The 15987-nt window shown below is 44.4% G+C and overlaps 1 protein-coding gene across 26 annotated transcripts in view; it reads right to left on the minus strand.

The window, feature by feature from the left end:
- Positions 1-1259: 1259 nt before the first annotated feature.
- ADGRL3 (adhesion G protein-coupled receptor L3) overlaps positions 1260-15987 on the minus strand; it is a 492252-nt gene continuing 477524 nt past the window's right edge. For 11 of the 26 annotated variants that reach the window (XM_038134633.1, XM_038134631.1, XM_038134637.1 and 8 more), the window contains 2 exons: positions 15480-15497; positions 10559-13424 (listed from right to left, as the gene is read on the minus strand). In XM_038134633.1, coding sequence (XP_037990561.1) covers positions 12619-13424; positions 15480-15497 — 824 coding nt within the window. In that variant the 3' untranslated portion in view covers positions 10559-12618. Of the gene's footprint in view, positions 4642-10558; positions 13425-15445; positions 15498-15987 lie in introns of those variants that run through there. The other 15 variants (XM_038134645.1, XM_038134643.1, XM_038134644.1 and 12 more) reach the window with 4 other exon arrangements.

Here is a 15987-nt window from a genome sequence, read left to right on the forward strand (position 1 = left end):
GTAGGTGACAGGCTTCTCTTTCTTTTACTATTTTTCCCCCTTTCATTCTTTAAACTGTGAAACAGCATAATATCTTACTAAAGCTCATTGTACATCACCTTGCTGGTGTATTGGGTCAGGGAGTCCGTGGGTTAATCCTGTGATGGGTAATGAAACATTACTTATAGCTACATTTAAAACTTCACCTCTTCATTGCTCCACATAGTGCCACTTGCAGTATAACCTATGGTGAACTGCAGCACTCAATTCACCTTCTCTGGACACTACTCATTATTTTATAGGTCTCTAACATGTCACTTCTTCTGTGCCTTTGCACTAAAAATATTTCTAAATGGCTCTTAACAGGAAAGTCTCTGCTTTCATTTAATAAATCCTTTATGTCTCCTTATTCCTTGGTCCCCGGGAGAAGCAGCGCGGTCCAAAGAAAACACGTGCAATCGATTGGAAACCTGGGATTAAGCCTCCTTGGAATGTTATACCCTTAAACACCCATGGTAGCCCAGCCACTTTCCCAGCTGCAATGCACAGTGAGCAGATGTTTTCTTTGCCCCCTTTGACCAGGCTTTCCTCAAGCAGGGGATATGGCTCACCTGACTGAGACACAATTTACCTGGAACTGGGATTTTCTTGTAAGATAAGGCAGCAGAAATCACCACACATATCCATGAGCTCCTGCCTTTGCATTGGCAGGTGGCTCCTTGTTGCTTTGTTAAACCTCCAGCATTTGTAAGCATTGGGATATTTATGTTGACTTTGACACACTACCACTCAGATCTCCCGTGTTAGGGTTGCATTGTTTTTTATGTGAAATATTGCAGCAGCTAATTGCAATTACCAGAAAGCATAGACAAGAGAGCTTGTTGACTGCCAGTAGACAAAGACACTTTGGAAATCTTGGATTTTTGCTATAGATGAAAGCCTATAAATTTTAAAATAGAAACCACGTTATCGTTTACAATTTCCATTTGCGAACAAATTCTGCTAAACAAAATTGGCGGCTGATTAAGTAAACATTTATACATAAATAAAACAGTGAAGATCTCTTCAGTTGTTGAGATGCAGCCAGTTCAGTCTCTTGTAAATAATACAGTGATGAATTCTGGCGTTACAGTGCATGATAAAGCTACCTAGCCTCAAAGTCTTAGGCAAACTAATCCATACGCATGAATCAATCAGTTCATTTTAGTCAAACCAGCGTTATATAAATGTCACCAAAATCAATGCCTGAAAGATATAACAGATTAATAAGTCTTCATGCGGTACATCTAACTGGGATGCAAACCTACAGCAGATAACTTCACGCTGAACACATCTATACAAGTAGTTTGAATAAGTCATTTTAATAGAAAACTCAAGGGCAGGCCTGTAATGAGCAGGCGTGGATGAGAAAAATCTGGTGCATCATTAATTTCAGACAATGCCGAGATCTTTTTCATAATGTACATTTTATTAATGCTTTCTGTGATAGCTTTTCATACCGGTTCACCACCAGGAGTACAGTAATTACAATGTATAAAGATTCATTCCATGCCTGAGGAGTAAGGAAGTCCAGTTATGATATGGAAAGCAAGTGAAATGTCAATCAGTATTGACTCAGGGCTGGATTAAATCAAAACTCTGCCAGGTGGGTTTGGTAACATCACCTCCCACACACAATTTTCAGTGATTATCTGCCTCCCCCTCCTCACTACTCATCTCCATGTGTGACCTGTGTGCCATCAATACAGATACTGTGGATTGGATTCATCATTTTTATTAGGACTTGGGGTTGGTCTGGCTCATCTTCACAACTATCAGTTGTCGGGTGTCAGCCTCTTTTAGGGTTGGAGAGAGAGAGAAACTTTGAAGGTTGTTGCAAACACCTCCAAGAATAACTTCTAGATGTAAAGGCAAGGGTTGAAAGTACAGGATGACGGGACTGTCTGGGAAGAAGAACTAATAGTGAGTGCTCAGATGAAAAAAAAATCCACCACTCAACCCAACTAGGGGAATTCTGCTTTCCTGCAATCTAATAAAACCAGAAAATATCTTCTTTCCTGTAATTGCTGCCCCTAAGTTTTCCCCATGCTGCACCTCAAACCTCCCCCAGGGTCCCCAGGAAGTCTTGGGTTCAGGATTTAGCATTGCCCTTTGGGGCCCTAGAAACTATGAGAATGGTCCCCCCATTTCTGTGAAAGATCGTGAACTTTCAAACATTCTGGAGTTACTTATTTTGCTTAATACAATGGCTGACTTTCAGCACATTTCCAGCACAAAGTCAGGGTGTGTTGCTGATATCTTTCATTATTTTTCTCCCTGGAAAAAAGGTTAACAGCCTTCACTGGGGAGGAAACCACATCCCCAAGATGATGGTCACCTTGTTGGGGACACTACACAAGGCTGGAGAAGTGGGCAAAGGAAGAGGTGTCTGCATGTGGCAGATGAAAGCACAGTGCCTCCCATGCACTGGTTTGATAAATTAAAAAATGTCCTGATAAATACATGAATTACTTGGCACTGGCAGTTGTTAGGTGTTAATGGTAACACACACAGCTGGATGACAGGAGGTATTCAAGTGGAAAAGACTCCCTCCAGCTCACCTTAGACTACTGCAAGCGAATTACCACTCTAGATGCCTACACCCCTCAGGAATGTGAGGCAGCTTCCAATTTCTGTTGATTGCCCACTACCCATTCCTTGCAAAGGTAAAGGGGCTTTGGCCCCAATGCTGTGCTAAATAGTGCAACAGTTGTTTCATGCCATCTGGCTTTTTCATGGGGAAGACACTTCACCTTGGCACTGCTTCCCTGCAAAATGCTAAGCTGAAGACAGACTTCTACGTCCAGAGAAAGTTATTGGGGTTAATTTTCAAAAATATCTGTTTTCTTCTCATGTATGGGCTTTTTCCTAATTTCAGTTTCTAATTTCATTCTCTTTTCCTAATTTCATGCACCGCATGAATCCAAAGAGTTAGACTCAAGAGTAAATAAGGCATAAGTAAGCTTTGGGTGGTGAATTATGACAGGGAAGTCCCAAAGCTCCTGTCCAACTTCCAGGATGTACCATCCTGCCAGCGCCACAGCAGGGGACAGTGGATGACAACTCAATCCAGAGCAGAGATTTATCAGCTCTCACTCAGCTAACACCATCCCCCTGGATGCCAAGCCTCATTCCCTGGAGAGGTGTGGACACTACTCTGCACTCATGCTACTAAAGCTGGACCTAGCAGCGTTACTTATGACTCCTCAAATGTGTTTGGGTGTATAAAGGGCAGTACAACACACACATCCACTTTCTCTCCTCTCTCATGGACACAGCTACACAGACACGGGGACCTGCACTGGCTGGCAGCCCCCCGAACCAGACACAGCCTTGCACACATGTTTGCACAGACAGAGAACTGCACAGACAGGCACTGGCTGACATGAACACAGAACATGTCTAGGCATGCCTCCATTTACCCAGCCGAACAGTTGGCCCAAAGCCATTAATAAGCCTTCAGGGTTTATTTTTTTTTTTTTCCTTTTTTTTTTAACTAATGCTAAAAGCCTGGGGATGCTGACGGAGTTTGCATCCCTCTGATGATTTCTGCCCATCCCACCTCCCCCCTCCCACAACTGCACCAAGCAGTCCAAGTCCTCTGTGGGCTGTAGCTGATTATTTACATCAGCGGAGACCATGGGACCGATGAGTTCACCCTGTTGACAGGGACTAGGGAGAAATGTCTGCTGAATCCTCTGCTGGACAGGTCCATCCTCCTTCAGGTGTCTCCTGCACCTGCGGTGATGGCAGAGCTTGGCTGCGAGAGCCCATGCCAGCCTCCAGCAGGCAGATCCCGTGGGTTCCCATATATCCATCCCCAGCTGAGCTGATTGAGAAACGCTATCTTCAAGATACTAAGGCTCATTTTTTTTTTTCTCAAAAAAATATTTCTATTTACACAAGACAATAAAATCTGAGCAGCTTTCCCCCGAGAAGCTTTGGCCAAGTGGAGCTGCTGCTGGACACATGCGCCGGTCCCTATTTACAAGCAACAGCTTCGCTTGACAGTACTCTGCTGGCACGTTCGGCTTCTCCTGGTGTAAGGATTACTTCTCTGTCCCTCTGGTCCTTCCCTTGTTGGCTCTTCGCACTGACAGGTCTGTATTTACAACAGCAACCTGGATCCGGCAGGTTCCCCTTTACACAGCCCAGCCTGAGAGCATGGAGAGAGGCTCAGGATGGTGGATTAAGCACACTCAGCCATTTTTTAAGTGTTACCAAGTTGCAAAGTCAATATTCAGAGCAGGCAAAACTAATTTCTTATTACAAAAGACAATTTTCACCTGCTGTGCTCATCTTCAAAAAAGAGACGAGCGGCCAAACACCGAGGGCACATCCCAGGGTGCTGCCGTGCACGGGGCAGTGGGAATCTCAGCTGGGCTGTTCTCTCCTTGGGGATGAAAGGGTTTGCTGAGGGTTTGGTCGAGGCCAGTTTCTCCGGCCTCTCCTGTAGCGCGATCCCAGGTGAGGGATGGGTGGGCTGAGGCACAGAGGAGCTGAGGCGGTGCACTGGCACGGGCTGGCCAGGGCAGGCTCACGGGGTCCCCAGGCGCTAGATGACACTGTCCTCCATGGTGACTCGCCTGAAGACTGGCTCCTGCTTGGGCGTCCTTATGCCTTCTGTGAAAAACAAGGGGAGAGCAGGTAAATCCCTGGAGCAGGACCCTGCAACCAATACCAACTATTTTCAAGATCATTTCTATCCGCAAACAAAGCAGAGGATGCCTTGCTTGCCTTGGAAAGGAAGGCTTGCTCAGGGAAAGTGAGTGTCTCTATGGGTAAGCATCTCATTGCGAACCTCCTTCCACCCTTTTTGCTGAATTTGGTGCTACGGTTTTGCCTGGCTTTGGCCCCACATGAGTTTGTTGTACAGCAGCATGGACCACTGCTGCCCACTGCTCTGCAGAAGAAGAGTGACACTGAGGTGCCTCTTTGCGCCCCTGTGTTTTGCACATCTCTGAGCTGCAGCCACCAATTTGTGTCAACACAACAGGGCTTGTTTGAGCAAACTGCATTTTCTGTTGTGTCCCCCTCACCCCTTAATAATAAATATTCAGTATAAATGACTGCAGAGTAAACAGATTTGTTTTGATATCAGACATTATCTGAAGGGCACTTTACATCCTGAGTGCTCTGCTTTACACCTGCCTTTATAATCACTGCAGCCCAAGGGGGGAAAGTGCCTCCTTTCACCAGCTCACATTGGGAGAACACAGCCACATGCACTTTGGGGTGAGCTCATGCAGGCTTTTTTATGAATAATATTTCAGGGAGATCTTAAGATAGGCTAATCACATTCAAGAAGAATCAAGAGTTATTCTGGAGACATTTTCTAAGCATAAATAATTTCACTCTGTTTCTCACCCTCCCAAATATATGTTGCTCTCTATGGCATCAAAGGCAAAAGTGGTGGGGGCAGAACCAGCAACTTTTCAGGCATTTTCCAGCTTGGCCATTTTGGGGTCTTTTGGGGTTTTTCTGAGGAGAAGGGACTTTCATCCTTTCCTTGTTGCTCATCTATTTTTCCTTCTTTTTTTCCTAAGTAGTGGGATGCATTTTCTTCTTTCCTTTCCACTGCTCAGTGGGCTGCTTTGCACTGCAGTACAAACTGCCAGCAGTGGAAAATGCCTGGGTGCACAGTGTGTAAAGAATAAAAAAAAATCAAAAATCCCACCTATTTAATATGTAGCACTCTTCCTGGCTGATATCAACAGCAGCTTAAGCAATGAGGCCTTTTATCTCTAAGTTTGAATAAACAAGCAAGGAAGTGGGTGAGGGGAAGGTGACCAAAGGGCAGAGCTGAGGTGTTTGCACTGAAAAATAATCCTCTTCTATTTATCAGGAAGGGACCCTCTCAAAAAAAAAAAAAAAAAAAAAAAAAAAAACAAAACAAACAAAAAAAAAAAACCAAAAAAAAACCCCCCCAAAAAAAAACCAACAAAAAACCCCCCAAAACCCCCCCCAAAACCAAACCAAAACCAAAAGGCTGCTTTGTGGCAAACCTTTTAAACTCATATATTTTTTTAAGGTGAGGAAACCAGGGACTGGCCAGAGCAGGCACCCGATAGCCACAGCAAAGTTTTTAGCTTGCCTCCAATATGCCTTCCATCACACACAGTTCTAATTCCCCATGACCTTGCACTTCTCTCCAGCTGCCTATAGGAAGCCCCTGAGAAACTCCTTTAGGCATATTTCAGCCAGAGGACAAAGCCTTGCCAGAAATTAGAAACTTTTTCTTTTAATACCCCCCCAGACAAAGTCCATTTTCCCATACACCCTTCGCAGCTTTTGTGCAATCAAATCCTCAGAGATGCTTGGAGCACCATGCTTCTGCTTCCCAAGTGGAATACCCAGACATACTCCACCCAGTTTGACCGCTTGGTTTTCAGCATTCATCCTCCAAAGCCACTTTTCAGTGGATATTACCACAGTCTCGTGGCCACTGAAGGGTGAAGCCTCTGCTGCTGGTGGGACACAAAGGCTGCAGGGCCATTGCCTGGAGTGAGTTTTTTTTGCCACAGGGACCCAAATTTAACCCTCCCTGAGATGCTTCCAGGAGAAGTGGGAGAAGATAGGCTGAAAACAGTTTTATTATTGCTGTAATTTACCCACCAAGCACCCCTCTGCTGGAAACAACCTTTCCAAAGCTGTAACACGAGATGCAGTCCATTGTTAAGTGGCAGTCTGAGATATTTGGTCATCTGTACAAATATTGCCATCACACCAGCTGAGGAGGTTGTGCAGCAGCTATGTTTGTGTCTTCAAAGTTGCTGTTTGGGGTTTTAAGCAGCACTGCTAAAATACCAAGCATTTGCTTCCAACACATAATAATTGCTTTGCATACCAATATTTTTTATTTATTTCTTGAGGCTTTAGTTTGAGTTTTAAAACGTGTACAGTGTATTTAAGGAGTAGAAATATAGGAAAATATGTGGAGGGTAAAGAAATGAACAGACAGAAAATAGTTAGGATTATTTTTTTTTTGTTCTTGGCATTTTCCTGAAGAAGACTATCACCATCTGTCTGGCATACTGAAGATAATAAACACTAAGCACCTGAAAAAAGCTATTTTGATGTGAAAAAAGGAAGATTTCCAAGCTATCCTGGCAAATCTCAATATTTGAGCTTTAAACAAGTTGCCTCTTCTGAACTGGGATGATAAATGATCTGGTGTAGGATCCATGCATCCCAAAGTCTTTGGAAGAGCAAAAGTGGCCCTAAGCCAGCTACCTGTGCTGAACAAAATGTCCCTCAGTCTGGAAAGAGCAGTGCTGCTGCCTCCCAGGGGTACTGCAGTGCCCTCCCCTGACTGCACTGCTAATCCCCCCACCCAGGACAGTCACTGAACAACCCATGGCTGCCTTCCCTGGGAGCACTAATCACAGATTTTATCGGGCTTCAGCTTTACACTGCAGGATGTCCTCCATGCTGTTACCAGAGAGCCTGCGACAACATGACATTTATATAATGTTCATGAGCCCAGCCTATTTAAACCCTAAAATATTCATTAAATAAAATTTGCATAGAGTGTAGCTGAATGCAGCAGATAGCTAAAAATAAAGTACTTTTCTTTCTAAAGGTAAGGAGATCAGGGTGTGACAGATGACCAAGCTTGTGCTCTTAGGCTTTCCTGAGACAGGTTTTTAATAAGATGAGCTATCTTTCTATCCCTGTTGACTAGGCAATTCTGCAGGCTATTACATTCTTCATAACCTAGTGAGATCAAGGGCATGCGGGGGTGTGGCAGAGAGGGCAGCTGGTCAGGGAAGGGGGATGCAGGCAACAGGGACACACAGACACAAAAGGACCCCCAGGAGCTCAGTGCCTCCCCCCATCACCACTGTTTCCCCTGGCCCTCTGAGGTATCCCACTGCTCATTACCTGGGGCAAGGGAGGAAGGAAAAAGATTGGTAAACAACTACAGATGTCAAGAAGATAAAAGCAATCACCAGGCAGAAAGGAACAGGACCATGGTAAGCACTATTGCCTGCACAGTTCCTCCAAAGCTGTGATGAATACCCCCCACTCCCTCCAGCCTACATGGCCTTCTTGGCGTGTCTTTTGTCTGTATTTCTCCTTCACGTTTCAGGGAGATCTTATAGTTTCTTCTGGCTCTTGCAGAAAATGGGTGGGAATTGTCTGCTGTAGTCAAGGTGTCCTTAAGCAGTAAGCTGATGTGTCAGCTCTCTGTGGGGTGGTCTGCAATGGGATTGCACAGGAAAAATAACCCAGTCCTGCACAAATGAGCAGTGAGTGAAAAAAGGGATTTATAACTTGTAAACAATTCTAAGATGATTTTCAGGAAAATGCCAAGCATGGAGCCTTGCACTTCTTCATCCCACTCTTCCCACCTGCAAGAAAGGTTTTCTGAAGGGGCAACTCAATCAATGGATTAACATTAACAGTCCTCACTCCAAACATGCCTGGCAGCTCAAGCTTCCCAAAGGTGGCCCTGTGTTTCAGAAAATGGTCTGTGTATCAGCTGATGCTCTCATCAGATCAAGCACTACATATTTGCCTTTATTTTATCTGTTTTCAGCTTAAAGTGGGATGCTTGTTGCGCTTGAATAATGAAGCTTTAATCTTCTCCCTATAAGCTAAATCTGGTTTGGTTTTCTTTCTTTTGTTTTGTTAAATGGAGCCCTAGAAAAGATCCCTTGAGCACAGGGCTGATTATCCCCTTCAACACAGCCTACACAGTTATGTGCCCCAAGCATGAGTATGGATTGAACATCATAATCACTACTGCATTTTCATCAAGCTTTTTTCTCACATTCTTGCCTTGGCTCAGCATTAAGAAATGCCTTAGAAGTTGTGCAGCTCTCCCTCATACCCCAGGAACATTGTAGGCACTGAGGACTTAACAGTGAGTTGATTTTCACGTTCTGCAGTCTGCACAGAAGACACTGTTGCCAGTCACGTACGAATTGTATATAGTGAGCTACTTACAAGCATCAACCCTCACCATGCCCATAATCAACTATCTGACACAACAAAATCTGTTCTCAAAGGAAGAAAATGCCAACAATAATCTGCGTCCTGCTCCCCTTCATAAAACATCCCCACTATATTACAGTCTTAAACCGTTTTTGGCTTAATAAAATTAATAATATATATTTTCCTTCTATTTTGTGATTCAGCTGTTTCCTAAGCCGTAAGAAGCACCAACAGTGAATCCTGTGATGTCAGAGCAGCCTGGGAAAAGAAATAATCAGCTTGAAAATAAACAGCATTTTTTTGCAATCAAAGTGCTAATAGGCATGGTAGGCTGGCAAAGAGAAGGGATGGAGAGGAGGAGAAAAACAGCCTGCACACTGATAAACCTGAAATACATAAACGGGCTGGGGAAGAATGACCATTTGTAGTAAAAGAAGGCAAAGATTTTTCAGTAAGACAAAACCATCCCAAAGCAAATCCACCACTGGTTTGTTCTTGCAGTTTCAGAAACACTGGTAAATGCCGTGTTCATCACCTGCCTCCCACTTTATCACGATGGTATTTGCTAGGGTGTATCTCACCCTCTGCATGTACTCAATTCCACCATACCCCTGCAAAACTATTTTTTGAGTCTAATACAGTAAAAGAGTTTTTACTTTCCCCAAAATAAGAGGTACCTCAGTTATTTAAGGCCACAGCAGCTTCTCTTGGGCTGCTACATGAATTGCTGTGACCACGTGGGTGTGAATAACCTGCTGTACCTGCAAGAGTGGATCCACCATGCACTATCCACTTCCATCGCTGCTTGTATGGATAATAAAATTAAACAGGGAGGCAGCATCAAGAGCAAGAGCATAACCTGGCTGGCAAGTGGCTACTCTGCAATGAAGTCAGGTGACTCTCCAACATTCCAATACGAAATGCTCCCTTGCCAAAACCTAGACCCGGCAAGAGGCACTGCTGTGATCAGTGCATGGTCCCACATGGAGTTTCTTCCCCAAGATGTTTTGGCTAGAGTGGCTGCAGGAAGGACTCGGGTGACTTGAACCAGAAGGCCACAAATATCACCAAATATCACAACCCCTGGTTCTCTTGCCCAACCAGTCTCTGCTGAGAAGCACCGAGCAGCACTGCCCCAGTGCAAGGACAGTCCCAGGATGGGTCAGAACTGCTCCACTGATCTGCTGCTGCTGCATTTATCCTCCAGCACTGGGAATATCTTATTCAACAGGTGCCTCACCCACCTGCTCCAAGCCTTTTGGCTTTTACCCACCATGATAGGACTTGGATAGGCACAGTTTAGATGGAGGCAGCAGCAAGCCCCTAAGCCATGGCCATGGGAGGACTTTGCGAAAAATCACTGAAAATTCATTACCAATCATATCCAGAGGTGGTTATTTCCCCTGTCAACCTTGCCAGTCTATTTTGTGGCTTTCTGTATTCCTGATTGCACTCAAGGGATTTGAAGGGGGAGGCTGGAGGAGAGCAGCAAAGTGGCTTTGGCAGAGGTGGGGTGGGAAGGACGATGTGGCCAAGGATGGTGAGGACGCTTGGCATATGCCCGGACCAAGAAAATAAAGAGACAGCAAACAACAACCGAGAAGGCCTAACAGGGACTTGTTTTACTCTTTGACATGCTACCAGCAGTTTTTAATCTCAGGAAAGCCAAATTAAAAAAAAAAGAAAATAAGAGAATTAATAAAAGAAAAAAAATTACAATGATTAAAAGATATGACACGTGAAACACTATACTCAGATCATCTGTGTGTTGTCGGCTACTTTATACAGTAGGCACAAAACAGACCTAGAATCACCTGCAACAAATGTCAACCAGTGTTGTTTTTGCCCCTAAACAAGTACCACCAGCCTGATTTTTCTAGTCAGCCACAGCTGTATAACCTTTGTGCTTAAATTTCTCAGCTTAGGCCTCCTTTCTTCGGCATTGCTCACCCATGCTGTAAAGGAGTGGAGACTCATACTGAAGACATTAATGGAGAGAGGAACAACAACGACAAAAAAAGAGAGATTAATTGTACAGTACATACATACAGTATCTTCTAAATCGTGATCAGTTGTTTATTGGTTGGCAAACAAGCTTCACTTTTACAACAAATATTAGTAATGAGGTCATTCAACTGCTGAGACCGTACAAAATGGATCATAAATTAAAAAAAAAAAAAGAGAAAAAGAAGAATTCATACTCCGTGCTGCTAATTTACCTCCAGAAAGCCTATGTTACTTAAAAATCTGGTCAAATAAATAAATTTCCTGTTAGGAAAAATAATGAACAGAGGACTTTTTTTTTTTTAATTAAAAATCACCGCAACGTACTTTTTAGCTCACTATGCGTCAATCTATTTTCTTCTTAACCACTGCAGTACAAGTGCCTAAACCGGGGACCAGACTGAGCCAAGAAGGCCCTTTGCTCCTCCAGGGAAATGGCCGTCTCCTGTAGAACCCCCACTACAACTACAAAACCTCTTCTCAGTCCCTGGATACGACCCGAGGGCCTGGCTGAGGGGCTGTTGGCCAGAGATGCTTCACAGGATTATCGTCACGATCGGTTGTGCACTGACAATGAGGAAGTTTGCCCTGCTCTAGTCTGCCAAAAGGTCTGCTGGCAACATGCCGGCTGAAAAAGGTTATACAGCAAGGAAATTAAAAGACTGCCTTGGCTGAAAAGAAATGGTGATGGTGATACTAAAAATGGTCCTTAGAAAGTGATGTTTGGGTTGTTGGTTTTTTTTTGCCCAGTGAGTTTTTTTACTGGGATGGGAAGGGGACAGAGGGAAGGAGCAGTGGACAAGGCAAAACAAAACAAAACAAAAAAATAATAAAAAGGAAAGAGTTATGAAAAACCTTGCTCCTACTGGTAGACAAACTTACAAGACCAGCACAACAGAAAAAAGTTCTTATTTTTTTTTCCACTACATTAACAGGGACGCAAGTTCTGGAGGAACAGAAAGCAGACTATATGTGCAATGCTAGTATCTGTACATTACATAGAAATTGTTCACTTCTCTTTTTCTGCCATTAGTTTTTATCATCCGTTAATACAGCAAAATGTAAAATATGCCTTTAGCACAGGATTCTAGGATTCCCTTCCATCTCATTAAATTTGTTTACGTTTTGATTGCTCCCGCAGCAAAGGGCGCTGCAGTGAAACCAAGTTGTGAGTGACCATAACCCATGGTGTGATCTGGATCGGTAAGAAAGAGTTTTGCTAGCTTGTTTTACGCAGCGTTCCCACCTAGATGCGTCATCGCTACTAGTTTCAAATGCACATTTTTGGCCTTTTATTATTTTTTTTCCCTCTTAAATCAGGTCCTTGGTATTAAGAGCAACACAGCATCAAGGATTGTTTAAACAAACACGGCATAACTTGAGAAGGCCACGAAGTGTGCCGTTATCTATCTCTTTCATTAACATAATGAAGTCTGTCTGGAGGGAAGAAGGATGGGAAGATAAGGGGGGCAGTTACTGTCCTCTCCGGGCCGGCCTAAAAATTCCAATAAAAAAAGTCTGAGAATTTCCTTTAGAACAGCATGAAGATTTAGGAGTACACACAATATTACCACTGTTTGGATTAACTCAGAACAGTAAACCGAGTGTTACGGAGAGGCTTTTAGTTGTCTCTTTGCTTAATTTTTGCTGAATCTTCTATAGACTAGTGACCAAGTGAGCGGGTCCTTTTGCATTGCCGTCCGGAGAGGTTCCCTCTTTGTTTGGCGGGACTATAAAACCATCGCTGCTTCCTCGACCTAGCTGGTAGTAAGTGTGTAGCTGATGGACGTGGTTCCTGGAGCCAAGATTGGGCATGCTTTTGTAGTAAACATCGTCGGCATCGCCACCGCCGCTTTTAGCTGGTGGAGGATCGGTCTGGGTGCTGGCGGTGACGCTTTCCGTCATGGGCATGCCAGCCAGTGCGGGCATACTGGTGTAGAGAGAATCCCTGTTGGGCGACTGCAGGTCGTCCGTGTGCTCGTTGGTCAGCAAAGGGAAAAAGCTCTCGCTGTTGTCTTGCGGGATGCGACGCCGACTGTAGAGGTGGGGCTGGTGGTTGTCTGCCGAGTACACCCGGGGAGGCAGCAGTGGGGCGTCTGACTCCTCGTGGATGAGCTCCAGGCCCAGGCTCTCCTCATGGGTGAAGGAGGTGGCGTCATCCAGCACGATGGCATCGTCCTCGCTCCCGCCGCCCACGCTGTTGACGAGTTTGTTCATCAAGTTGCGGCTCTGCTCGCTGGAGCGCTCATGGTTGTTCAGGTAGGAAGGGATGTAGTTGGAGGTGAGTTCCTTCAGAATCTTTTTCTCGAGGGCGTTCTCCGTGTGGTTGTACCCACGGTCAAGGATTTGCACGCAGTTGCTGAGGTACTCGCCGCTGGCGATGCTGTAGCTGTTGCCGTGATTACCATTCAGTGGTAGAGTATCCGTGACACTTGTATCCCTGGCATTGTTCAGAAGCCCCTCTGAAAAACATTACACAAGAGAGGGTGACTTGTACAAACAGGACACTCATGCGGGATGTGCACACTCAAACCCCCTTCCTAGGCTGCCACAGCTGCTGGGGCTGGGCAGCAAGGAGAGCGTTGTGGCCAAAATGGGAGGGCCCAGCTCCATCTAACCAGCTGGTGGTCAAGGGCTTCCCAATAAAAAAAAAATGGAAAGCACTCTCAAGTGTCTGACTTGATGTGGCAACATCCAGCTGGAAGGATAACCTCTCCTGGCCAGCATTCTCCTACAGCTCTTGCACTCTATGTCCTAAGGGAGCTGAAAAACTCATGACCCTGGGCTGGTCCCAACTGCTGTGGCCCTAGGAACTTTGGAGGAAGGGGGCAATTCCTCCTAGCTGAGGGAAAAGTATTTGCAGCCCAGGCTAATCACTACCAAAACTTTGTTTGGGAGTGTATCCTTTCCAGAGGAAAAAGAACGTGCTCTCCCCTTTTGCTGGGCAGGCTGTCAGGATAAAGACATAAGGACTAAATGGCAGGATTCAGGGAGTAGCAAGAGGGAGGCACAAAGTGCTTCCTAATCCAGGATTTTCTGGAACAAGGCTAAATGCCCTACCTCTTCTGGCTTAAGGGCACGACCAAAATTATTTACTGGCCAGGTGGGGATTTTCTAATACAACTGATGTTGGAGGCAGCTGTTCTGGGGTCTTGTGAAGCCTTTAAAAATAGCTCCTATCTGCAAAGTTAAAGCAGTGGGTTCAGCGGAGGGTACAGCAAGTACCATCACTGCCATGGTATGGTGGGCTCATGGGAACCTGAGAGGAGTAGCAGGGTCTTGGGATGTCCCCGCTCTAACTGCCTATTGCATCTCCATAGGGGTCTCAAGGCTGACAACGTGAGGCTGGAGCTCAGCTCTTTCCCAAAGCACTATGGGAGATAGCAGGGAAGTGCTTTGAGAGCAATGCCAGCATGGGTGGGCAAGGGAGAAGAAAATCAGGCCCGGCAGTTAAGCCACCATGCTTTCTTTTTTGGGATCGCTGGTCTCCTTGGAAGGAGAGCAGGCATGGGGATGCATGAAATAACTTATCAACCTCTCAGCTAAGGGCTTTAGGCATTGCCAAAACCTGGCAAGCAACTCCCAGCAAGGCCCAGTGGATCAGAGAAGCCATTAAACTGACAATTTCAGATGAACAGCTGCTCATACCATGCTTAGTACATGGCATGTGTACCTTCTGAAAATACAGGATTCAGTCTATATCTGCGATGGAGTAGTTGCTGTATGTCAAGGGCTGGAAAGCATTACTGAAGGCTTCGTCTTGCTTTTAAATGAAATGCCCCAAATATGTCGGTCACCTTTTGGGTTTCTGAAGCTTAGAGGGTGCTGCTGTATCCTGGGTTCCCCAGCAAATGAGGGAGCTATGCCAAAAAACCAACTAGCCATCACAGAGATAGAGCAAAGCCGTTGATTTTCACGGTGAAAGCTCTCCAACCGAGTCACGATGCTTGGGGAGAAATGAAAAGTGAGCATTTTTGGGGGAGGGCTGTATGTAATGGGTGACAGGTACAACAGCATCTGTTTGATGGTTACGTTGAGTAACGTATGCATTGAGGCACCGAGCACTGCGCTCCTGCTGCCAATGCATAGATCTGGGGTTTGGTGCAGAAATAAAATGGGAGGCATCGCAGGTGAGAACAGAGTGGGGGCTGCAATGAAACACACTGTATAAAAATGCCATGACCTCGCAAATAAAAACATGAAGTTGGGAAAAAAAAAAAAAAAGCATACACAACTAAATGAGAAACTATGCTGGGTAAACGATACCACAAAAATGAGAAATAAACAAAGGAAGCATCATCTAATCCCATCTATATATATATATGTACACATACATATATATATACATACATACATACACACGCATACACATATATATACATGTCTATTCATAGTCTTTTGATTTCAAAACTGTGAGATTAATTTCCTTTATTAACTACATCATCTATATGTGATGCAATAAAAGTGAACTAAAAAAAATTACATTTGATATGCAATGTTTAGCTTTACTCCCATACTTGTCTCTCTGTAGGGCTCTAAACGACAGCATGAAGAAAAGGAAAGAAAAAACAACAAGTAAGCTTACAGTGACAGTAGGAGAAACATGAGTAAAAAGCAAATTGATGATATGCAGAAAAGAGAGTTAACGGAAATAATTTCCACTGCCCAGAATACATGAATTTGTTACAAGGTTTATTTCAGGTTAAAAATATTGACATTTTTAGACAGAAAAAAAAATATTTTACGCGCAATATTCAATAGTCTACATTTTTATTTTAAAAAATTATCACATTTAAACTGTTTTCCAATGCCATTATAAAATGTTCAGCGTGCAACACAAATGAAGAAATAATGCCAGGAAATTTAAGAAAAGTCTAAAGCTGGTAACAGTCATGCTTGAAAAGACAGGCACTGTCATTGTCACTTCCAAAGTCTTAAAATGAATGGCTTTATTTACTGTTAGGTATAATAACCCCTGGTAGCTGAAACTGAATTCTGTTTCCTTGCTAAAAATGTTTTGCCGTC

This window comes from Motacilla alba, chromosome 4 (genome assembly GCF_015832195.1).
Source record: "Motacilla alba alba isolate MOTALB_02 chromosome 4, Motacilla_alba_V1.0_pri, whole genome shotgun sequence".
Taxonomy (NCBI): domain Eukaryota; kingdom Metazoa; phylum Chordata; class Aves; order Passeriformes; family Motacillidae; genus Motacilla; species Motacilla alba.